Consider the following 26,813-nt stretch of genomic DNA (forward strand, 5'->3'; position numbering starts at 1 on the left):
CTCCAAAGACAACATTAGGTCAATATTAGTTACTTGGTACCTGGACTCTTTTCTTGGAAATCATTGGAAACCTACCTCCTAACCTCATTCTACCTTTGATGGCTCCTCAGTTTCATCTCCCTACTTTCAGGCTTATCCCTAATACATCTTTTATACTTTAGCCATAATGAGCATTTGAAACCATAAATCTGATGCCATCTCTTACCACTGACATTAGTGTGGTCTACCCTCCTTAGCGTGGTGGACAAGTCTTTTTATTACAACTTACCAGTCTGGTTCCTCTTCCTCAAGCCTCAACTGCCCAAACTTACCCAATGAGTTAAGTTGAACCAAGCTAATTACCATTCCTAACATGATATTGCCAAACTATTGACTCTGTCTAGAATACCTCATTCTCCTTCTCTTACCGCACTCCTTCCTAAAGTAAATTAGGTGTCCTTTCTTAATGTGCCCCCAATAACACTAGACAGTATTTATCACATTCTATTTTAGATGCCTGTTGGTTGCGGATCATTTCATCTGGTTGGATCTTCCCACTACCTCCAATAAAGAACAGAAGCAGGAGCCACAACATGACTCTCTTGTTCTCATTTTTCTACCGTCATAACAGGAAATCACTTTCTCATTCCTTTCTTCATCATTCTGCCTCCATTCTAATTTTTTAATTAACCCAATGAGTTTGGTAGAAATGTACCCAGAAAGCTATGTGTACATAAAATAACTAGATAACAAAACTTCACACTTAAGGAACATTCTAGAAGTATTTATTTCATTGCTGGCCACTTGGTTGCTACATGCAACTCTCAACAACGAGCTGCCACTCTCCACTCCTACAGAAGAACCAAATGCTATGGTACCACTAAGGTTTTCAGACTTTTGGGCTTTTACTACCAACATCATTACTCTAGGGACAAGCCTTGTAGGGACTTAAAAGCACTTATTCTCTATAAAAAGTAACTTCGTATTTCATGCACATACTCCAATTGGCAGACTTAGATCCAAAATGGAAAGAAAAAAAAATGTATTCTAGTTCTGTAAATTATCAGGAACGAAATAAGCTATTTCTTCTTGCTTTGTTATAAGGAAATCGGATTTTTTTTCTCTATCAGGAATCAGGACAGTAGCTTTGATGATCCCTTAGTTATAAAATTGTTTACTAGTTAAAGTTCTCTCCAAAGATATTAAGAAGTAAGAAGTTGGCTCATTTTCCTGTATGACTTAAAGAAATATTTGCAGTATGTGTAAATTCTAGGTTATACTGTAGACCCTTGTGATCATATTTAAAAGGTCTATTTTCCCCATTTAAAAAATTCTACCTCAGAAGGTAAAGGAAATCCCCATCATCCCTGAGCAAAAAAGGGAAAAATCACAGGTACTTTTATTTGTTAATAGAAGCCACTTAAATGAGTTATCTATCTCTAGAACATTCTCAGAGAATTTACATAAACTGAAGCAGATACGAGGTGTTCTCAGAGGCTTTCTCAGATATATATATTTAGTAGTTTGAGTAGTTGCTCTATAAAAATTGAAATCTAACAACACGGCTAAACATTTTCCATTTTGAAATTTGAGAATATCCTGAGAGGATGCTTATGGACATGAAACTACTGGACGCAGAGGAATTTTTAAAATGTCAGCAGGAGGAAAAGAGAGTGGGGAAAACTACAGTGGAGAAAGTAAGAAGGGGCAGGATAAAGCTGTAGTGACAGGCTGGGCCTTTTCTTCCCATTAAGTCAGGGGACTCTGGCTACGTGTATGCTGTACTTACTCTTCTATTAATACAAACCAGATGCTGAAAGATAAAATTAAGAATGTCCCAAACTAAATTTAAGTCTTTTAAGGAGTAAATGACAAAAAACACTTTAGCTTCTTAATCAAGGAGTGCTATAATATAATTTCAAGGCATCTTAATATAATTCATTTAACCCTAAAGCAGTTGTGCAATAAGCAAAATGTCATAAAACAACAAAGGTTAACTTCCTACAGGGGCCAACAGACAAGATCTTTGCAGCACAGCAATTAACCTTCACATAGTGGAGTCTTGTTTACAAGGCCATCAAAAACTGAAAATCACAAATGTCACCAACAAAAGGAATGTTGATTAGAGTCAAAAAACTTCCCACCAGGCTGCCTCTTCTGAAGGAATTTCAGACTGTTGCTAGCACAGGTTGGCTAAGCCAGATCTCACTGATGGCTCCATTAGAGAAAGAAAATGCCCCACTCAGTGCTGTTTTAAAAATGTAAAAACACTGGGAGGGAAAAAAACAAAATAAAACAATCTACTGTTCCCTAACGTATACAGCTTAGCACCCAGAGAAAGCCTCTGCCCCCAAATGAGACTTTCTACAAAGGGGTAAGCTTCATTAAATGAGGTGTAACATTTCATTTTCAGGACATGTCTTTCCTTGCAAGGTCTTTAGAGGCAGAAGTTCCACTTGGAATTCTAATACACATCTCTGTGAGCTCAGCTTCCTGAAAACATACACCTGCCGGGCTCTAGGTTCACCCATGCCAGTGACTGGATTCACTACTTCACAGCCACCAGAATCGCACATACACTATTAACATGATGAAAAATACAGCGACTGCTGCAAGTTTGGCATAAGTGGAACGCATGTTCAAGTACTTCGCGTCCTGGCGGTATTTCTTGGACAGACTGGACAGATTGTTAGCCTTTGAATCCAACGCTGTCAAAGAGGAAAAAAGGAAAACAGTAATTAGTCCCTGAAGTAGTCTGTCTAATGTATTAAGCATAAAAATAACATAAATAAGTGGGACCATATCAAACAACCATGAAGCTTAAACTATCATTTTTATTTTAAGGGTTAGGTTGCATACACTGATTAACCCATGATCCTGAAGCAAAATCTACACTGAATTTTAAAGTTACCAGATTAAATTATGTTCAAATTCTTGAGGCTGTACTGTGAGGTGATTAAGAGTGCTGGCTCTGGTCTCAGAGTCTGGTTCAAATCTCAGCTGCACCAGCCATGTGACATTGGCCAATTCACTCAGTTTCTACTAAGACCCAGTTTCATCATCTATAAAATGAGGATAATAACACTACTGTACCACAGGATTATAGGTACATAAGAATGCCTGTAAAGTGAACACAATCTTCGCATATGATAAGCCTTTGAGAAGTGTTAGTTGATAATAATCACCTTCATCATCATTTAATGGTCTAAACTATATTCTCTCATATCTTGAAAAATGATAATCCATGAAAGATAAGGCTCAGGCAAACAGAAAATTCAATGACTCAGAAACAGAGTACTGAGCTATATCTTAATGGAGACTGCTACCAAATTCCCAAATTTACCACGTGGTAAAAATTATTACGATGCTACCAGAAATTATATTTCAACAGACACAGGAAAGTTGTCTTGTAACTAAAATATAATCACAAGTGCTGGAAAAACACCAATACCTACTAAATGAACTTTTGTAAAGTTTTGTTATTCTAAAAGGACATTTGTAATGTCACTGCCTTCTGTAACTGTTAACTGAGCACTTAGAGAAGCAACCAAAGGGATACAAGCTAGAATGGACTAAAATACATGACATATTTTAATAATAAAAACACATTCTCAGTGTGACATAAATGAATTCTGATCATTTTGCTTCTTTAAATTTTTGAAAAAAACTATTTTGCAATATGAATCTGTTCTTCCTTAAATACTTCTGGAATATTTGGAGTTGCTTAATAAGAGACTGAATTGATTGAGAAATGTGGCATTACTTAACGACAAAAGAATGACAGCCGCTTCTAAATTAGCAATTTGTCCTGTAAGAAAAACACTTAGTCACATAAGAAAAGTTAGGAGATGAGAAATAACCATGACAATGCTGTACGGAATCTTTCCAGCCAGTCTACTAAAATGGACACTCCATTGGATAGAGGTTTTTAACTGCTATGTCTATTGCTACATCCCCAATGCCCAGAACAGAGTCTGGCAATAGTTAGGGATCAAAAAATAAATATTTGCTAAATGAATCTAAATCTGCTGAGAATAACTGGGCAGCAGAACAAATATTAGGTCATATGAAATAAGCAATAGTTAAGAGAATTCCTTTACATAGAAACTTTTGGAAATACATGATATAGTAAAGACAAAGCCACTACTGGGAGAAGTCACTGAGCATATATTTATGTTATAGGCACAAAGCAAAGTGCCAAAAGATACAATGATGATCACAACATACACAACCCCTCTATTTGGGGGAACTTACAGTCTAATAGGATGACACCTCTGAATGAAAAAACAAAACCCATGGCTTAAACAGCTATTTTAGGCAGTAAAAACGGGCATACTTTCATATTGCTGAAAGAACCCATAGGAACTACTCTTAGGTCTTAAATGCAAGACAGGCTAGCTCTAAAACTAAAAATTAGACAGAGGGGTGCCTGAGTGGTAGAGGCAGTTAGGTGTCCAACTCTTTGTTCGACTCAGGTCGTGATCTCAGGGTCGTGAGATCAAGCCCCACGTTGGGCTCTGTGCTCAGTGGGGAATCTCTTAAGACTCTCTCTCCCTCTGTCCCTCCTCCCTGCTCACTCACTTAGAGGGGTACCTGGGCGGCGCAGTTGATTGGGGACCAACTCTTGGTCTCAGCTCAGGTCGTGATCTCAGGGTCCTGGGATCAAGCCCCGCAGCAGGCTCTGCGCTCAGCACAGAGTCCACTGGGGACTCTCTTTCCCTCTCCCTCTGCCCCTCCCCATCACGTGCCCTCTCTCTCCCTCTCTCAAATAAACTAATAAATCTTTTTAAAAAATTAGAAAGAGAAAGAAGGCATAAAAGATGGATTCTTATTATGAAGAAGCTTAAAGAGGAAGAAAACATTTTTTGAGGTAGGCTAATCTTATCACTATCCTTCAGATATGCTCTATTCAGATAAGCTTTTCTTCCTCCCTCTTAAAATACCACTCTTCATTTCTTCCTGATCTATCCAAATTCAAGAAATCTTCCCTGTTCACTTCACATTATCTACTTCCTGCTATATTTTACAGCTCTTATTGTTCATATATCTGTTTAAAACTATCACACACTGAAGATGGACAAGGACCTGCAGAAGCCAATGAATTCTGCCAGGCACTAGCAGTGTGACTAAAAGCAAGCTACCTAACTTTTCTGAGTCTGCTTCTTTATCTGTAAAACTGGTTTGACACCACCCAACTCACAAGGGATTACTCTAAAGCATAAGTAAGATGTATATATGTCCCCCTGAGGTGCCTGGGTGGCTCAGTGGGTTAAGCATCGGACTCCTGATTTTTGGCTCAGGTCATGATCTCAGGGTCGTGGGATCGTGCCCCACATCAGGCTCTGTGCTCAGTGTGGCATCTGCTTGAGATTCTCTCTCCCCCTCTCTGTCTGCCCCTCCCCCAGCTCATGCTCTCACTCTCTTTCTCTTTCTGTCTCAAATAAATTAAATCTTTAAAAAAATGAAGTCCCATGGGACGCCTGGGTGGCTCAGGTGGTTAAGCGTCTGCATTTGGCTCAGGTCAAGACCCTGGGGTCCTGGGATCGAATCCTGCATCGGGCTCCTTGCACAGCGGGGAGCCTGCTCCTCCCTCTGCCTGCCGCTCCCCCTGCTTCTGCTCTCTGTCTCTGACAAATAATGAATAAAATCTTAGAAAGTAAAGAAAGAAAGAAAGTCCCCCTACCATACTGCCTAACACAAAGTGTCCAATTGATGTCTTTTCCCTTATACTATCTATAAATTACTCTGTGACAATGACCTTGTTCTTATCTTCCCAATTAGATGAAGTTATTAAGATTAGAAACGTACAGGTGACCCTTAAACAACATGGGTTTGAACTGTGTGCATCCCGCTTATACACAGATTTTTTTCATAGAATACTGTAGATGTATTTTCTCTTCCTTATGATTTTAGCAACATTTTCTTTTCTCTAACTTGTTTTATTGTTAAGAATACAGTATATAATATGTGTAACATACAAAATAACATGTTAATTGACTGTTTATACTAAAGGTCAACACTTGGCTATTAGTAGTTAAGTTTTCGGGAAGTCAAAAGTTATATGTGGAGCCCCTGACCCTCACACTGTTCAAAGGTCAACTGTCTTCTTTTTCCAATCAGCACATCAGCTTTGTAGTAACCAGCAAAGCACTAGAAGAGAATCTTTTTACACTTTTGATAAACTAACAATATATAAATTTTAGATTTAAGAAAAGTTCCTGTTCTGATCTATTTTATCCCAGGTAGAAACAGTAAGGCTGTTATGATGAAAATTTACAGACTCAACTCATCCAAAATTTGATGTTTAAAGAGTGTGAAGCTATATGCTGGAACAACTGCTGACTACTAACATAAAGGTTACGATCTGCAGTCCCTAATGAAGGAAAACGCATTTACTCATGATAATGTCACAAGGCTGAGTTCATTAAATACTCATTAAGGCATCTATTTGTGATCATTACTGTGACAGAAATAAAACAAGTATATGAAATAGATATGAAATACATAAATACTACATTTAAAGAGTACATTAAACACTTAGGTAACATTTAAACATTAAGTAAATATGTATATTTTAAGGCAAATTAGGTAAGTACGCAGGTACACATACATGAACACATACCCATTATGTGCTTAAAAAACGTTACATAGCTAAGTGTCTTAAGAGTTTAAAGGACAAAAGAAGATTAATGTGATGTGGGCTATTAGACTAAAGGAAGGCTTCTTTGAGGAGGTAGTTCTTGTCTGGATCTTAAAAGAACAGGTCCGGGATGGTGAAGAAGCTGACCTGGCTGACGTCTGTGAACTAGAGAGCATGAAAGAAGTTTACAATCTCCTTATCTTCCATTACAGAGAACACAATGCCTTGCACATTACAAGCATGTGGTAAGAAGGAAAAGTAAGTTGAAACCAGACTAGATCTTATCTTGTAGTTACAGATTTTAAGTTTTTCAGCAGAGGAATGCCTTGATAAAAATGGCATTTATGACATTTGATCTGGCAGCAACAAAGTCTCCCAAAGTGGCTAGTCAGGAAACCATGGCAATAAATCTTTGACAATTTCCTCTCATTCTTCTTTTCATTTCCCTTAACTTATGTAAGTGTTTCTGTAAATATTTACTTAATGTTGTAAATATCTTGGAAGCAGTAATTGCTTCTGATATGGAATGAAATCTTCACACCATTCCAACTCAACAAAAACTAATCATGCTAGGAAAAAAAAAAACATTATATTGGAAGTTTTGTAATGTAATCTATCTCTAAGAGGTGAATTCTTAACAGTGCTAGACAGAATCTGACAGCAAAAAAAAAAAAAACACCCCAAAATAAGCTACCCTTGCTTGTAAGACGCTTAATGCTTTACATACCTGAGAGTGCTTCTCCCCGTTGCAGCACTTCTTCGATATTGGCCACCATGATCCTCTGCACATCTTGCAATTCAGTGTTGATGGAGCCTAGGTTCCTCCGAGCACGGCTGTCAATGTAGAGCTTCTTGGTTTTCTGAATGTAGGTGTCTAGGATAATGAAGAAAAGTGACCATGAGCAACTTTGTCCATCGAAGTACTGTAGGGAATAGGAAGTTTTGAGTTTAGCCCTGGATCAGCAACTGTCCATGACTAAGCAAGCTCTTGAGAGAGCATCAAAATTTGAGTTTTGATTTCTTCATTTGTAAAATGTAGACAGATGACCATTCAAGAGAAATGTCCTCTACACACCTCCAAATGAGAAGTCTTTGCTCTCAGGGTCCTTAGAGAAATTAAGAACCACTGCAGTAAGCCTTTCCTGAAAGGAGAGACTTTCAAAACATGTTCCAAGGATCCTTGGGGTTTCACTACTTAATTCTTTATATTCCCTGAAAAGGATCCTGGCAACAATCTAGCATCACTACAGGTTAACATGGCAAGAGTTATTCTCTCTCTTAGGGGGAATGGGGAAAAACATTGTTTTAAAATATTTTCTTTAACATATATTCCTAATTTCACTCTGTTCTTAAACTTCAGATAAAGCAAAATCCCACTATAAAAGTGCAGTCTTATTCATGGTTAGCCCATGTCTGTATTTCTCAAAACTGTAAAAAGAATGACTTATTATTAAAGACCATATTTTCAACTTTTGGCAAAAATCGTAAGTTATATGAGCTGGATACCTCTCATTTGCCTCTTTAGACCTCCTCTCCACCTTTGTGCACCATGCTTTTTGCCCCGGGAAGCTGACCTGCATGGACTACATTGTGGGTTCCTTACCCTGGAGCTTCCAGTTAGGTTCAGCCAATGTGGGAACTCCAAGGGTAAGGCATGAGAGTAGACAGTGATGTTAGAGTATTTATTCCCAACCTCTCCCTGAGAAGTCACCCTAGCCTGGCAGTATCCCTCCAACCAGAGTTACTGCTCCTCTCAAGTTGGTCTTCTCTATAAATTTTCTCCTTTGCAGTTCCAGAAACTGATGCTTTCTCTTATCCCTTCAGGCCTAGGGATGAAAACAATTACTATGTTACTGATCTCAGGTTACTGTACTTTGTGGTTCACCTATAACCCATTCATCTTTGTATATAAGCCTTTAAGTTAATTCAAGTGTACCAAGTATTTCCCGTGTGACCTTGATACAGCAGTCTTATTTTTTTCTTGGGTTTACTGGACCTTTATTATCTTCAAAACAAAATTTGAAAAACCAGACGTTATAAAAATTAGCACTTGCAGAGTTTATAGTTATGAAACAGTAGAATGTTTTGCTGAATTTTCTTTATTTCTAAAAAGTAAGACGACCATTTATCTAGCAAACTGGAAACACTTCAGAAATTCGGAAACAGTAAAACCAATTTCTTTTTTAACTAAAAATATCAGTAATGTCGCCTAATCATACTTACTCGTACTTCTTCTACTTAGGGTACCCAAAACATTTCCTTTGATTTACTGCCATCAGATACTTTACTGGTGATGAATCTTTCTGTAATTAATGTACATGGACACCCATACTCACTATTTATGCATGTAATAAATGTTATTCCCCCCCATCATACCTCTTCCAGTATTTTTTTTTTTTTAATTAGAGGATCTGAAAGAAACAAAATACCTTCTTTCTGATTTCCAAATTCTGATCTCCAGAAAATGAACCTTACTGGGGGCGGGGAGAACTCAGCTACTATATACCAGTCAAGTAGATCTTTGGGCACAGTTCTGATGACGAATCAAACCAAATCACAAAAAAGGGCAAAGGGCAACAAGTTCTAAGAAAAAGATCAAAAGACCAGAGAAAATTACTTATAAGAAGTCTCATTCATTCAGAAGGACAAAAAGAGATGGAAGAGACAGAATTCAAAACTTCAGTAAGTAAACATCAGAAAAAAAGTGTCAAAATTATTATCAATGTAACAAACAGCTTCTCCATATTGTTTGCTCTCTTGATATAGAGATGAAGGGCAAAAAACTTACCAAACTCAATAAAGGAATAGGGCCTAGACACAGTGGGCACCTTCTTCCCATGCTGTTCATCAAACTCTGAGTGCAAATCTTCTAGGTAGGCAAAAGCCAATTTCTTAGGGAAGGCAGCTTCACACAAAACCAAATAACAAACTCCCTGCTCAATAATGTAGCTGGAGAGACAAAAAAACAAAAAAACAAAAAAACAAAAAAAAAAACACAACAGAAAAACAACAAGAAAAAGTTGTCTGTAGAATAACAATACACCCAACAACTTGAAGCAGACTCTCGGTGCCTTACAAACTTTTGAAAATATTCTAGCCTTTGAGTCTAGCTAAATCAGAAAATCAATTTCAAACCACAAATCTTTGGTATCAGAAAGCAAACATCATCCCATTATTAGAATTATATTCCAAAAGGAATATTTAAACATGTTTATTATAATTGTTTATTTATTATATAATTCAGCTAAAATATCTTAATACCTAAGACTTTTTCTTGAAAACTCAGAGTTGTGACTCCATCTACCTTCTGATTATATATGGAAACAAGTATACATATATTTAAACTCCTTCCAGTTATAAGAAGAAGAGTGGACTGGAAATTTCTGTGGATACCTAGAAGTTGGAAGTTAATGCCACAACGTTTACCAGATACAGATAATGACCTTAGGACAAATAATATTCCCTAATTCCCAGGACAGAACTCCGTATCAACTATCCAGTATCCAATAACAGAACTATCTTCCTCTTAGCTCCCTGGCACTCTGGAAGGAGCTTTATGACTACATGTCTGAGATGTCTTAGAAAGAGGTTAGGTTACTCAGTGATTTCCAAATGTCTTCTTAGCCACAGTACTCTTTATTTCAGCAATAATTATATTCAGAAGACCAATATGTACATCAAATAAAATCACAAGGTCATTAGTTTAAGTAGGAGTATAAGGGCACAAAGCATTATATATACCCCTATCCCTACCCTTACTACGTGGCTCCTAATGCACCCTAGGACTCCACAGAGCAGTTTACAGTATATCATATGATCTCTCAGGCCCCTTGTGATGATAATGATGATGATGATAATGATGATGATACTCTCTTGCTTGGGCATCTGAATCAGCTGCTCTCCTTGCCTTCAATCTAGACCATCTTCTAAACTTCCAGTTTTATTCCTAAAGAGTAAATATGACCATATTACCCTGCTTAAAGACTCTCAGGGTTCCCTAATACCTATAAAATAAAATCACACTCTTTGATATAATACTTGTGGTTCCAAAACAGGTGTAGGCCGCATTCCATCATGCTGTTCTCCAAACTTAGTTATTTTACATCCTCATGGACTTCTGCTTATATATACATATATATTTCTAATTGTAATACTCTTTTATGTACCTGGAGAAACCTTGTTCATTTTCATATGCTCGATTCTACTATAGTTTTATTCATAAAATTTCTCTGTATTCTCCCCTCTCTCTACCCCTTTTCCTCAAACTTATACCCTAAAAATGGGAATTTATTGCTTCCCTCTCTCTAGTCCCAAAGCATTTCATTTATAACCAAATTATAGCATTTCTTGCCCTAAGGTATCATAGTTTAGTTGTCTGAATATGTTTCTCTCTGCTAATAAGAGAAGCTCATAAAAGCTACAAACATTAAAGGCAGAACTTAACATATGGTTTGGCAAAGGATAATCTTTAATAAATAGCTCTTAGATGGAAATAATGGATGAGAAGAGATTATAAAGTTCCTAAAGGAACCATACAGAAGAAAAACATTTCAATTCCACTAGAACTTCCCTAGGTTTTTTGCTCCTAACCCATGGTAGAGATAAAGATACTATATATAATTAGGTGCCTATATATTTTTTTGATGTTGAAAATTGGATTTATAGAAAATATTTCATATACTACACAAATTAATACCTTATAAAACTTAATATCCAGGCAACCTTCTGGGGTCCCCTTCCTCTTTGGGAGCTTTGTACTCTATCATTCAATGAACTTTACTATCACTCAATAAACCTTGCTTCGCTGCCCACCAAAAATAAATACATAAATAAATAAATACATACATACATAAAATTTACAAGTTAAAAAAAATTTTTTAAATAAAACTTAATATCCACTACTTTCTTAACCAATAAACCAGGGTTTTGTTTTAATTTTGGTTTGTATACTTGTTTGTTTCTGATGGGTGATCTTTTTTTTCCCCTTTCAAGGTAAACACAGCAAGTCCCTCCCAGGTCTGTATTATCTTAGCCTCTGAGTTCCCAAAATAGGAACTAAGCTAATCCTATTTTATTTTCCCTTGATCTTCTTGTCCTCTTTTTTTTTTTTAATCCTTCCTGTTTTGTCACTCTCAAACTTGACATGTATTAAACATTTAATACCAGTTATTTGTAAATAATTTGAAATCCAAGAAAGTCCTTTTGATTCCTCTCCCGGCTATATGCATTGTCTATAGCCACTGACTGAGATGCTCTTAAATCATCCTCACAAAACTATGACCATTTTCCCTATTTTATAGAGGAAACGGAGGCCTAGAGAAATATGTGAGTTGTTCAAGGTTATGTTGTTAGTAAACGTTTGAGTAAGAATACTAATCTACATACATCTGGCTCTAAGAAGCTCCTAAAGCAAAAAATTATCTATTTCTTTTTTTTTTTTTAAGATTTTATTTATTTCTGTGACAGAGAGACAGCCAGCGAGAGAGGGAACACAGCAGTGGGAGTGGGAGAGGAAGAAGCAGGCTCCCAGAGGAGGAGCCCGATGTGGGACTCGATCCCGGAACGCGGGGATCACGTCCTGAGCCAAAGGCTGCCGCTTAATGACTGCACCACCCAGGCGCCCCAAAAAATTATCTATTTCTGCATGATGGTTATAGCATTCATTAAACACAGGGTAACAGGTTAATTTATTGTATGCAAACTGAATAAACAAACCAAGATTTCTGTTTTGCAAAACTGGAGCCAGGGAAGTTACTTCCATGAAGAGTTTATATTTTTAAATTTTTCTTTATTTTTAAAAAATTGTTACCATTCTTATCAGGTATTACTTATATCCACTGTATCTCATACTTAAATGATCACAAAGAAATAGAATTATACTCACTGGAAAGTCATGGCGCCAGCTTCCAAGGTACATCTAGTAGGGGACTGTTCATTTAACTTGCGAAAGAGTTGCTTAGCCTGACTCTGGTACTGTTGAAGATCCCGGCCAGACTGAAAGAAGACACCTTCATTTAAGAATTTTCCACACACAAAAAACACTGTCACAATTAATGAGCAGCATCATACTATGAGGACACTATGTAAATAAGGTCCTTCATTAAAGGTTAGTAAGATTCATTTTAACAAAAGAAAAATGGCCTACTTCTAGAGCAAAAAGGAAGATCAAACCTCTAGTTGTTCAAGAAAATCACATTATTTGCTAAGAAGCAAATTGAGGGCCTCAGGGGGGAGGGAGGTGGGGGATTGGGCTGGGCGGGTGATGGGTATTACGGAGGGCACATATTGCATGGAGCACTGGGTGTTATACGCAAACAATGAATCATGAAACACTACATCAAAAACTGATGTACTATATGGTGACTAACATAACATAATAAAAAATTTAAAAAAAAAAGCAAATTGTACTTCTCAACTATCTTTAAGGCACTCTTAACTTTCAATCCAGTGTTCTTTCCACTATTAGGTCAGTGGTCTCCTCCTAACTCATTTCACTTGCACACTTACTGGCACCTAACTGCACAACATGTTCTAGACTCAGGGGAAATCCTGGGAACAACAGACTGATGAATCTCATTTTTATCCTGGAATATCAAGCAAAATCTTCCACAAAGTGTTACAGTATTGAACATTTAAGCAAAACTAAATGTACGCACCCATAACTGCAAACTACTAGGAACACTATAATGCAACTGGGTAAGAATGAGCAAGAGTAAGGACCGAGATGGGAAAGTCAAAAATTCTTTACTGAATAAATCTATTTGGTTTCTGAGTTTGCATAGAAAGGGACATACACATGCAAAATGAAAATAACAATATTCAGATGATAGAATTACAGGCAATATTTTCTTGAACAATTTCTAAATAGTTTAATAATCTTAAAAAAAGAAGGAAAAGAGCCTCCCGAGGAAAATAGCAGCGTCATCTCAAAAGGAGAACATTATACCTCACTAACCAATTAGATCCAAACAGGAAAGCATGGAATGGAAAGCAAATACACACTATTTATACACCCACATACGGCATACCCAGGAAGGGGGGGCACTTTCGTCATTTGATAGAAAGCAATTATTTTATTTTGGATTATTTATTTTGAATTGAACCAGAAGACAGTCTCTCCTTGATAGATGTTTAATAACTAAATGTTTACATTAAAAGAGCATTTATTTGAGGTCCTTTCTCAAAAGATTTGATGACTGGATCTGAGGTGTAACTTAGAAAATACAAAGTGAAACCAAAAAATTCTAGACAGTGAACCACTCAGCTAAGAGTAAAAACAAGGAAGCAATGATAAAATTATGAAAGTGGCAGATAAGCAAATGTACAAGTATTGGATTCTAACTATATTTAAAATGATGAATTGGGGGCGCCTGGGTGGCTCAGTCAGTTAAACATCTGCCTTCAGCTCAGGTCATGATCTCAGGGTCCTGGGATTAAGCCCTGTATCCAGCTCCCTGCTCAGGGGGGAGTCTGCCTCTCCCCCACTCGTGTTCTCCTCCCCCCCCCCCCGGTTAGTGCTCTCTAGCTCTCTCAAATAAATGAAATCTAACATAAAGTAAAATAAAGTAAAAATAAAATAAAATAAAATAAAATAAATGAACTGAAAATTTCAGTATGAATAAGGAAGCAAACAAGCATGAAATGAACCAGGAGAGTTAGGCAGACACCACTAGAAGTATCAATTTATAGATTTATCTTGTTTAGTACTGCCCCTACAGCAATGACTTGTTATAATACTCTTCACTTGAGAAATTTTTCTATATTAACATATATATGTGTATGCATGCATGTGTATATTTATATATTAACAACACTTTACAATAATTAACATTATAATATACAGTAACATTATTATATTAATTCATATTGCATTTTTTTTTCATGACTGGTCAGCTAGTAAAGGAGAGTGAATACTATTACATGCTTTGAACTAGTGCATAATATCCTACATTCCTAAATTTGAATGGTACTTGAATGGTTTGCTTCACCAATGCCATTATATATGTGGCACTTGGAAGAGATCTGACCCCACAACATTAGACAGAAGGGGATGCAAATAAAGTTGGAAATGTTACTAAAGTGCCAAGAAATAATATCAACATTGATCAATGATTTTTCAACCTTGGCTTTACACTAGAATCACCTGGGTGTTGTACGAAAACTAATCAACCCCAATCTCCCCCCACTCCAAACCAATTAAATCAGTATCTCAGAGGTGGAACTCAGAAATTGGTATTTTAAAAGTAACTGCAACCACAGATGTTACGTAAAACTGTTTTTGATAGCTAAAGGCAGGTGAGCACCTTAAAGGAACCGGCTGAAGAAAAAAATGGCAAAAAAATTGTCAGACTGGTACAAATCCTTTGACCTTATAAGAAGTATTGTAAACATTACTGCAACCTAAGAGAAAAAGACTAATAACTGTATCAACTGCAGAAAACTATGTCCAGGGGCGCCTGGGTGGCTCAGTCGTTAAGCGTCTGCCTTTCGCTCAGGGCGTGATCCCGGTGTTATGAGATCGAGCCCCACATCAGGCTCTTCTGCTGGAGCCCTGCTTCTCCCTCTCCCACTCCCCCTGCTTGTGTTCCCTCTCTCTCTGGCTGTCTCTCTGTCAAATAAATAAATAAATAAATAAATAAATAAATAAATAAATAAAAGAAAACTATGTCCAAAAACATGCTACAGTTTCAGGGATTTATCATGAACATAGCATCGACTGCCACTGCAGAACACTGAGATTACACGGAGATTATGGCACGCCAACCAACATTTTACAGTGTCGGTTTCATTAGCATCACCATCACTGAGAACGCAATGCTGGCACAATCTTCCTGATAATCATTTTTGCACTTTGTATTAGAAAATATAAAATTTTGCATATTGTTTTATCTAACAATTCTGTATCTTTGAAAATATACATACATATCATATGTTTAAAAAAACTATAAATGCATTATAAAAGTAAAAAACAAATGTTCAGTAATAGAACAGGAAATTGGTTAAATAACATATGGTATATTTATATAGTGGAATACTATACAGCCATTAAAATGTATACTTTTAATGATATGAGAAGATACTCACTATACACTAAGTGAAAAAAATTAGGTGAACAGTCTTACAGTATTACCCATTGTTTAATCTGATACACACACACAATTAAGGTTATACATTAAAATGGGTATAATGTAAGTACAGATTTTGGTAATACTATTTAACATTTTGGTCCTTAGGATTATACATATTTACTGAATTTTCTAGAGTAAGCACAGACTAGTTTTATAATGGAAAATTATTCATTTACCCATTTCTGTTTATTGCATATTTGTAACCCACAAATATGAACAGTTCTAATATGAACTTTAAGAAATGCAAAATAAAACCAGAAAATTTTTCAGAAAAATCTTAATAAAATCTTAAATTAATAAATCTTAAATTAATAAAGTTAAATGAAAGCATTCACTTTCTGCCAGCCACTGTTCTTTTTTATTTTAAACTTTTTTTTTTTAAAGATTTTGTTTATTTATTTGACAGACAGAGTGAGTGTGTGCACAAGAAGAGGGAGCAGCAGGCAGAGGGGAATGGGAGAAGCAGCCTCTCCACTGAGCAGGGAGTCTGATGCGGGCTTGATCCCAGAACACTGGGATCATGACCTGAGCCGAGGGCAGACGCTTAACCAACTGAGCCACACAGGTGCCCCTGCCAGCCACTGCTCTAAACACTTTACGTAATTTAACTTAAATAATCTTTACAATTATCCTGTGAGGTGATTAGAACTATTATAGAACTATCATGCCCATTTTACTGCATGAGAAGTAAAACTTGCACATGGACTAGGAGCCAGTAAGGGGAGGGACAAGAACTGAACCCAGGCAGTCTAGTTCTGGAGTCCCTGTTCCCAAGCATGCTGTACCACCACTACAATTAAAATTGTTTTGGTGATAGCAGATCCACCTTCTGGGTGATCTTACTATTTGATATTAAATCTAATTCACAGGAAATGCTCAAGAAACTGTGTGGCAGCTCTGATCTAGATCTTACAAAACAACATATTCACTACTGTACACACAGACCCTCAGTTTGCTTTCAAGGTTAAAGGAACAAAGGGCCCACAGTCACCAGACTACCTAAAAACAGATTAGATGTCCTCATTCTGTTTTCCACTTCATCTAGAACAAACTTGATAAACTTTGTATACAGTATAATGGAAAGATGTGTTAGCAATCCAATAATGAATTGGATGTGAATGTCTAGACAAATCCTGAAACTAATTTGAGGTCATCCAATAGCATATTTAGGATTTGATTTCATATATAATATAAAAGGTACAGGGAAGAAATTTACCAAATAACTATAATACTTTTTATTGTTACCACCTAGGACTGCTGAATAATTATATCAAATGCCACCTTTCGTCTTTACAAGAATGTTTAGCTAAGCTCTTATCATTTTTAAATTCCTGTTGAACTCAGCCGGTCAAAGGCCAGAAGCACCAAGAACCAACCATTTTCCTCTAAAAGCAATTACAGTAAGGTGACTAATGAACCCTCAATAATTGGGGGAGTGTGGCAGTTTAAATGGACAACCGATTATCTGCTTTTTTGATGCTCCCCACTGAATCCTTGGTTAGATCAAACACCTTCAAGTCCACAGAGCTGGGGCAAAATGAAAGAAGAGAGAACGCCCTTCATTCTGAGGTAGAATAGAAAGATAGATGAAGAAATTGCAAACATCCAAAAGGGAGAAACATACCAGAGAGGTACAAGAAAGGAAACAGAATATCAGAATCCAGGTTTGAAGAGAAAAGTTCATCTCCCTACCACCCTACGCTGACACTTCTAGTTGAGCACAGAGGAAACAGTGCATGAGATACTCTGCCTAAATCATTTTTAAAATTTTAATCTTCATTGTATTATCTGAATAACTGTTCATCTCCAGTAATAACGCAGTCTGTACAAGACTAGCACCTAGTAACCATCTAACATATGATATCTGTGATCAGTGTAAAACACTGAAAGAGTACATTGAATTATCTGGACTGAACAATTAAGGTACTTAACTATAAAAACTATTTGGTTGAAACATCTATTTCTTAAAAAGTTACCTCTGGACTCCTAAGAAGTAAATACATTATTAAAAAGTTTTAGAACAAGGCAGTAAAGTGTACCAGTTAGGCACTACGGCTCTGGTCTAGAGTCAGAGAGATATTGATTAAAAATCAGTGGTTCTTAACCAGGGGTGATTCTGCCAATCACACCTGGCAATGTCTGGAAGTATTATACAACTAGAGGGTGGTGATGATAGTTACTGCCATCGAAGACGTAGAGGCCAGGGATGTTAGTAGACATCCTACAATGCACAAGATCATTTCCGACAACAAAGAATTATTTGACCTAAAATATCAACAGTGCTGACATTAAGAAACTGATGAAAAATTCCATTATGCTACTTATTAGCTACCTGACTCATACAAAAAACCTATCGTCTCTAAGGTGGGAGATTCCTATCTATAAATGGGAATAATAATACTAACTATCCTAACATGATTGATATGAAGATTGAATGAAGTCATATACCTGACAGGCTTTGGCACAATGCTTGGCATGTAGTAGGTATTCTATATATGTTCTGTATACTATGATCAAAATAAAAATGAATTTAGGATTCGTATTTTTACAGACATTAAAAGTTTAGGGAAGATTCTACCATTCAAAGTCCAAATATTTTTTTAAAGATTTTATTTATCTATTCATGAGAGACAGAGAGAGAGAGAGGGAGAGGGAGAAGCAGGATCCCCACAGAGCAGGGAGCTCAATGCAGGACTCAATCCCAGGACCCCAGGGCCACGAGCTGAGCCAAAAGCAGATGCTTAACGGGCTAAGCCACCCAGGCGCCCTCAAAGTCCAAATGCCTAAAGGAAAAAACTATGGAATTGCCTTCTCAAAAATACTTTTGTGAAAAATTTCTTTCCTTATCAATTAACAAAGTAACCCATCTTTGTAGACCAACACCTAATTCAGAATTAAATTAAGAAACACACAATAGGGGTACCTGGGTCGTTCAGTCAGTCGAGCGACCGACTCTTTTGATTTTGGCTCTTGATTTCAGCTGGGGTGGTGATCTTGGGTTGTGGGATGGAGCCCCAAGCCCCACATGGAGTTGGCCTGGGACTCTTCTTTCTGCCCCTCCCCCCACTTGCGAGTGTACCCACATGCTCTCTCAAATAAATAAAATCTTTAAAAAAACCCACAATAATATATCAATTATTTTTTCAGTAAAGTATCAAGGCAGAGTAAGGAGCTACTAATATCAAGTAGACTTTCAAATTCATTTTGTATTCTTTGCCCACATTAAAATCCAATGCAATAAACACACCGGACTTATCCCTGGGGAAAACAATTTCCCGAACTACATATATATCTTTCAAGGAGAATTTTCCCACCCTATCTCCCTTGTTCAAGTCATGTTCCTGCATTTATTTTAATAATTTCACTCCTTCTGTAGAGTTGTCCTAGAAAATTCTTAACAAATTGGGAAAAAAGTATTTCACAACTGAAAATTAAGGGCACACTGTATTTTTCATATTTTGTACCAATGATTAGACTTTGTTTTGTACAATGAATAGAAAATATTTCACTTAGCATTACCTGGACTTCATGATCTGTATCAATATTCTCCTAAATGTGAAAATAAACATATTTCCAAGTCAAACCTAAAAAGACATATAACCAAATAGAAGCTTTCCTTATTACTAGACAGTCCTGTCAGCTTAGATGTCATTTCTTCTGGGAAGACTTTTCCTGGTCTCCCAAAACTAACTTAGGTACCTTTTCTGTAAGGTAAAAGAATAAAGTAAAAGAGCCTTTTATCTTTACCTTTCCATAAGTAAAACAGCCACAGAGCCTTCTTCCTCTTTTATAGTAGTTGTCCTATATTATAATTGCTCATTAGTTTTCTGGCTTTTCCACTAACTGTAAGCTCCATGAAAGCAGGGACTGTGTCCTCTAGCCTCCTGTATTATCACCATGCTTAACACAATTGATGTGTTCAATAAGGGTTTTTTTTTTTCCAAGAATATACGAATGAAAAGCCTAAGAAGAGATATGTGCAAAATATTTCTTTCTAGAACTCATCCTTTTTTCAGGCCTTGAGTTTCGTTTCGTTTTTTTAACTACTTAGGATGTATGAGAAAGTAAAATAAAATTGTTCACTTTAATTAAGTTACATAATTTTCATTCTCAGCCTCCCTTCTTCAGAGACGGCCCCACCTTGATCCAGAAACCTGTCTCACACCAGAAATTTCTCTTGCGATTCTAATGCAGCTTCTTTTCAAGATATTTGGGGCTGTTGTTGTTTTTTCATCAATTCAATACACTTTTGAGCACTTATGCTAGCACAAAACTGCTGCTGTAAAAGCTATGAGAAACACAAAGATGATTAAGATCTGCCTACTGCCTCCTAGAAAATTCAAATTATTGCAAGACAAAGGAAAACAGTAAAATAAAAGTACAAGGCATTACAGGAATACAACATAGGAGTTATAATTTGAACAGTCGAAATTTAAATTTAGTAGGGCTTATTGGAGGAGGTGGGAATTGGATATAACCTTGAAAGAAAGTACTGTACTGAACTTCAAACAGGTGTCTATATGTGGCAATATTATCTCACCCACTTTCAAAAGATGTCATCAAGATAGGTCAAGGATCAAGTGCCACAATAGAAGAGGTTGAAGAACTTAGGAGCTGATTTTTCCCAGGACCTGTTAGTCAGCCTTAACAGCAGCAGAAAATTAGAAATTCCCATTTTTAACAAAGTCTCTAAGAGTTACACAACACCGGGTGATCACAATCGGCTGAAACTATCCCTATATAGGCTGGAGCGTCTTTCCACAGAGAAACACGTAAGACAAAAATATACCTCCTCCGTCAGGAAAGATTTCTTCTCACCAGCCGTCCCTCCACTGCCAAAGGATAAAAGAGCAATTCAGAGGGGTCGAGAGTGCACGGGAGGTCGCAAGGGTCTTCTGCGTTCTAAGAAGAAATCCGGTACTGACAGCGGAGCTCAGGCAGGGACTTGGGGTCGCGGGGATCTACGAGCTCACCTGTTCGTCCTCCTGCATCGAGGCGGCCAGCGGGAGCCCGTCCGCCACACGGGCGATCATCGTAAGCAACACCATCTTCACAGGCTACAGGGACCCAATACTGGCCGGGATGGCCGTAGACGTTGTCCTGACTTCCTCTGCTGCGACAACAGTTACACCTCTATCTTAGTTCCCGAAGATCCAGCTGCTTGCGTCTGCGCTTCCCGCTGAGGTGGCCGGAAACTAGCTTTGGAGCGTTCCACTACCGGTCCTCAGAATTGGCTTCCCACCGAGAACCACAACTACCAGAACACTAGTTCCGCGGTCTCGCCTTCCACCTTCGGAAGCTTCCAAGGCCCCGCCCGCTTTTCTGGATTAGGCGCTTCGAAGAAACCTTGACCCTTGAGGGGTGTGGCTTACGAACTAAAACAGAATTTTCTAGTTCCCACTACTTTAAGCCTGGGGAGAGGGCTGGGAAGAGTGGTGGAAGTTAATGGAATGGGTGCATAGATGGAGAGTATGTGAAAAAAACGAAAATCAAGCTATATATTTTCATATTTTATATTATATATGTTTTATATATAATGCTTTCTATTTCATATATTTCTAGGCAGGGATTTTTGTCTGCTTGAGGATTTTTTTGTTCAGTTGGTTTTTGCTTGTTTGTTTATGCTATATTTCCAGATCCTTGAACAGTTTCCAGTAAAAAACAAATGTCTATTGTATTGTATGTGTGAAAAAATGACCAACCATGGGACATCAGAAATCACCAAATCAGTCACCCATCCAAAAGCTGGGATCTCTGCTACATCCTTATCATAGGTAGCAGGGTAGCCTTCCTATAGTACTTCCAGTAACTGGGCATTCACTCCCTATTGGAAAGACCTCTACATCATCCTACGTGAAGACGTATTACCATGTCTCTTTACTTTGGTGTCCTTATCTCTAAAATGGGGATATTAACCACCGCTCGGGATTTTTGTGAACACTCGGTGAGAAAATGTAGGTGAACATGTTTTGTAAAACTAAAAAAAAAGAAGTTATACAAGTGTTGTATTTATTATTACTTATATTAGTAACTACTCTTTATTAAGTATTTATGATTGGCATTTGCATTAATAGAAATAGAAAGTGCTTTATGGATACTAGTTATTTAATCAGACAACCCAGTATGGTTTTTTAATATTAGGTTCCCCTTTGTAGTTGGAGAAAAAGCCTCAGAGAGTAATTTTTCCAAGGTGACACACCTAGTAAAGTTGGGAACAAGATTTGAGCTGAGGTTGTACTCCAAAGCTTCTGCTTTTAATTGTGATGCAACTCCATCTTAATATTTACTTGTAGGTTAAGGAGCTCATGCTTTCATTACCTTTCCTACAGCTCTACAACTATTAGGAGAAAACTAGTATTATTTCTTGAGAGGCTTTTGGAAGTTAGACCCAATAAGACCTACTAATTGATTTCACACAAAAGATGAAGGAATGGGATATAGATAAGACAAAGAAATCAATGTTACTATTAACAGAGACAGTGAGAAAATGAAATGGAAGGCAATCCTCATGTATATGGGAGCCTAACCTGGTAAAATCATAGTATCTTACATTTAGAATAGCCCACATATGTAACCTAATCTAACTCCCCTTCCACTCAACAAGGGCATGTCTTCTGCCATAATCTCAAAAGAAAGTTATTCAGCCTCAACTGGAATAATTCCAGTAATGAGGAATTCATAAATCAAATATTTTAACGAAGGGTACGACATGAATGAGAGAAGCAGAAAATGACAAATATAATAGGCATGCAGAGGGAAGCAGATTTGGAGTAAGAGTCCCAGCTTCTTTCTACTTTCTGGCTTTAGGCTTTCCCAAGGCCCATAACCATTCCTGCTCATGGATTCTATAAGTCACCATTGTTTCTTTATAATAAATTCCCCATCTTTTTTTTTTTTTTTTTTTGCTTAGTTTCTGTTACTTATAACCAAAAAAACCAAAAAACAATTGACTGATAGAGGAACACAGAACACAGAATCATCCTGGGGCAACCCATTTTGAAAGAACATTCATACTCACACCTTTTACTTTTTTCTTCTTAGACACACTAAAATTATAATTCCAGAGAGAGGACTCTTAGGTCACTGATGAGCTATCAGAAGGCCAGACTTTGTCTCTGTATGAAACTGCCCAACACTTAGACCTCAGAAACTCTGGAATCTGAGTGACTTTAGCTTCTAACTTGATCAGCATTGTGTCATTCACACACAGGCATTGCCTTTGATCTTCTGCCCTTTGGTCCTTTGAGCAATACAGGACTGCACAATAATGGTGAACACTGTGATAAGTATAGGGAAGGTAGTCAACTCTTCCACAATGAGTGGAAAAAGGGTATCAAGAAACATTTGTCTAGGACTTTAAAATTTATAAAGCTTATTCTTTATCTGCCTGAAACCTGATGACACTGTGAAATGGTAAAAGTGCAAGAATCTTGGAGCCTGTAAACATTTTACTAAAAGGAAAAAAGTAAACAGAAGCCTTGCATATCATAATTAAGAGTTGCCAGCAAATTCTTAAAACTTATTGAAGAAACCAAGTAATGCACATACCTAAACTTAAATCAAGCTGCAGATACAGGATGAGATTTTCCACTAAAGGGTCTGAAGGTTGCAGAGGTTTTACAAATGACATCAGAGGAAGCAATAGATAGGGGCTTGTATCCATTTATTAAACGATATTGAGCACCTAATTTGATGCCAGATACTAATTAGGTAAGGAAGATGAGTAAAAAAAGTCTTAGCAACCTTTGCCTCTCATCTACCCACAGACCAAACTATGCTGCTTAGAAGAGGTCTAAGTCTCACAGACTTAGGTCAGCTCTTGTTTGAATTGAATGATTCCATACATTAAGAAAGCATTTCTCAGGAGGTGATGCTCTTGGCAGGCAAAAGAATAGAAAGCCACTATATCTGGACTGATATCCAGTCACATGACTAGTATGGCCGAACTGGTGATTTAAAAAATTGAAATGCTTTCCTACGGATTAGTAAGCAACTACCGCCTTGAGCACTCCCCCTTTTTCGCTCTCACCTCCTACTGAGCTGCGCCAGAACTGCTGTAGATCTCCTACTGCATGTCATCCAGATTAGGTCCGGATTGGTCGGTTTCCATGCCAGTCAGGCCGAAAGCTCCGCCTCCCAAGTGGCCATTGGCTGCCTCCAGGGACTCCAGAACTGTCCCGCCTTCCACCCTGGCGCGCATCCTGGCGCCCACCCTTCGGCAACGCCTCGCGGCGCAGTCTGTGGCCAGGCTGGAAAGCGCTCCCGCGCGCGTATGTGCTGGTGGTTATTTTGAGTTATCATCCCTGACTAAACCTTACAGTGCGAGCTCTGTGGAGGCAGGAATTTGTCTTTTTATCCTTGAATTTGTTCACAGACCTTATCTGTGTCATTCACACAGTCTAGACACTGAAGTGAAAGTAAAGATTTGGGAGGAAAAAGGTGGAGAAAAGAACAAAGTGTGCATTGTAAGTAGCATGAAGGCCTCTATTTAAAATAATGACTAAATAGTCTGCTTCAAATGTGAAGCCTTAGCAAAGTTAGCCCCTGCCTTCTAGAAGGTACCTCAAGAAATGACTTCTTTCATCACGTTTGTGTGATTTCCCTACTTGGTCAGAAAAGCTAGGCAGACCGCAGACCCAGGGTCCATCCCTTGGAGTTAGATTGGTGGAGTTGGGACGGGGGAGGGGTGGGGCGGAATGAGAAGGATAGGGTAGTTTTGATAGCATCTAAAATATTTTATTCAATTTTGAAAAGTTTTTAACAAATTTCTTCCTTCCCCTACCAGCCTCTAAATCAAATCCTTTCAGGACAGGAAAAATAGTCATGTGTTATTCCCCAAAGTGTGGTATCCCATATCTGGAACCTAGCAAATGCTCAATTAATGTTTATTGAATAAACGACCAAATGAATGGCATGCTCATAGATTGGGACAACAATTCATTGGTTATATATAGCACAATTCACAGTTGCTACTCTACTAAGTGAAGACATATCTGTCAACCATTCCCTTCATTATTCCAATTAGTTATTCAAAAATATTTATTGTTCAATCACTATGGACTAGGAATAGCAGGTACTGGTTTATACAAAAGTGAACAAAAGAAACATGACATTTGTTGGTAGAGGTTACATTCTACCTGGCTCAGTCTCTCTCCCATTACCCCCAACCCAGCTCTACCCCACTGCTTCTCACCCATCAGACTAGAATGATAAAAGCCTTGGGAGGTAATTTTTTTTTTTTTGAACACTGAGTGTCCACCTAGGTTGTCCCTCAGAACTGCAGCCCTACTCCCTTTCTGTGGAGTCACAGAAGTGGATTGAGTTTTCCTAGCAGCCATTACAAGTTCCTGATTTTAGCTGCTGTTATCTCAACAACTGCACTGTTGCTTGGCTTCCCCCTCATACTCTTCCAGTTCCTTCTTCTTTTTTGGACCCTATCTCTTCTACTCACTGGTGTTCCAGAAATTAGTGAACAACTTTCTTACTGAGTGATTTTTTCTTTACAATCATAGGGTCGGATATTTCAGTTATTACTGGTCTCTGTTATCCTTCCTTGTTTAAAAAAAAAAAGACAAATTATTAGGCTGACTCACTCAGCCCCACGTGGCTGAAAACTGAATCCAATATGACACTAAATGTAATGAAATGGGGCACAACAACTTGCTGTTAATCTTTTCTTGTGATGAATTCCCTGCCTTCTAAAGACACAATTTTTATTAAAGAGTCCCTTGTGATTGTCCTTTCCCTGCTCCTCAGCCCACTGAGGATGTGGGACCTTTTCCTCCCCACTTTGTTTAGGAGTATGATCCTCTGGTTCTGGAAATCTGACAGTCAAATCCAAAGTTCAATGTGCCATTTCTCGAAGGAGGCCTACCTCAGAGCCCTTAGGTAAATGAGAACCAAAATCCCAGAAGCATTGTCCTTTATTTATTCACTACTTATGCAGCCTATTGCTCTTGAGAATATTACAATGGAAGCTTTGAATTAGGGCTTTAGGAGATCAAGACAACAATTCTTTCTTCCCGTTCTAAATTGAGATCAAACTGGGAAGTAGAGAAATAATACTATTTCTTTTATTACTGGTCAAACTAAATGGGGAACGTGGATTTAGATTTGTAATGACCCAAAGGTCTTGCTAACATTCTACAGCAAAATGACGCAGCCTTACCCAGCTAGCTAGGAAACAGCAGACCTTCCCCAAAGAAGCAGCAGGCTCCTTAGCACATGGCAGAAAACAAACCAGGATGTACCTGCACTGAGACCAGAATTTTCTCAAAAATGCCTATCTTTGGGTATGTCCCTACACCGAGAGGGGCCTTGGCCCTACGAGACCCTACCATGATCTTAGCACCTTTGTTTCCTTCCAGTTAAGTGGCTTTGATGACCTCATAGACTTCTAGCTGTTGGCTTTCTGCCAGCCTTTAGCTGGGAAGAGGTTGTATCACAATATGCTTTTGTGGAGGATGTGACTTTTGTACATTTTGTATGATTTATAATGCCTTTTTTATTAGTGTCCTCATTGTGACTCTGTTGTACTTCAGTTTATGGCAAAATATTGCTGCAAAAGTAAAATTTTTAGATTTTTATATTACTTTGGGAATAGGCTGTATATTTATGTTGGCATCCATCATTTTTGTTGCCACAAATGGCAAAACCTCAGCTTAAATTACTGAATGTGTTTGGGTTTTGAGCAAGTTTTACATTACTACTAGTTTTTCTTCAATATGATCTATGAAAAAGAAGATGGAAAATGCTGCTGAGAAAACTTGCAGATACAATAAGATAAAAAGACCTAATTGAACCTCTAAAATATTTCAAGACTCTGGTAAACAGACATGTTTTAAGTGCTATCAGAAGCTCTTACAGAATTTGTATAATTTTAAACCACTTTTTGGAAGAATAAAGGAAAAAGGTCAAGAAGATAATTTATATCCAGGATAGACTGGATACAAATACCATTTACCACAAATTGCAACAGGAGCGTTTTATGTTTTGTTTGTTTTTTTAAGTTGATCTTTGTACCTGTTGTAACTTTGTAATTGAAATTTGTCTCAAATGGGATTTTA

The 26,813-nt window shown here is 37.6% G+C and overlaps 1 protein-coding gene across 1 annotated transcript; it reads right to left on the minus strand.

The window, feature by feature from the left end:
- Positions 1 to 747: 747 nt before the first annotated feature.
- Positions 748 to 21,063, minus strand: SEC22B (SEC22 homolog B, vesicle trafficking protein). The gene is made up of 5 exons (XM_048216391.2): positions 20,721 to 21,063; positions 12,504 to 12,613; positions 9,408 to 9,568; positions 7,347 to 7,493; positions 748 to 2,687 (listed from the first exon to the last, which is right to left on the minus strand). Exons 1-5 carry the CDS (start codon positions 20,793 to 20,795, stop codon positions 2,533 to 2,535), a joined length of 648 nt encoding a protein of 215 aa, XP_048072348.1. The 5' UTR covers positions 20,796 to 21,063; the 3' UTR covers positions 748 to 2,532.
- Positions 21,064 to 26,813: the final 5,750 nt, after the last annotated feature.

The sequence above is a fragment of the Ursus arctos genome, unplaced genomic scaffold (assembly GCF_023065955.2).
Source record: "Ursus arctos isolate Adak ecotype North America unplaced genomic scaffold, UrsArc2.0 scaffold_12, whole genome shotgun sequence".
Lineage (NCBI taxonomy): Eukaryota > Metazoa > Chordata > Mammalia > Carnivora > Ursidae > Ursus > Ursus arctos.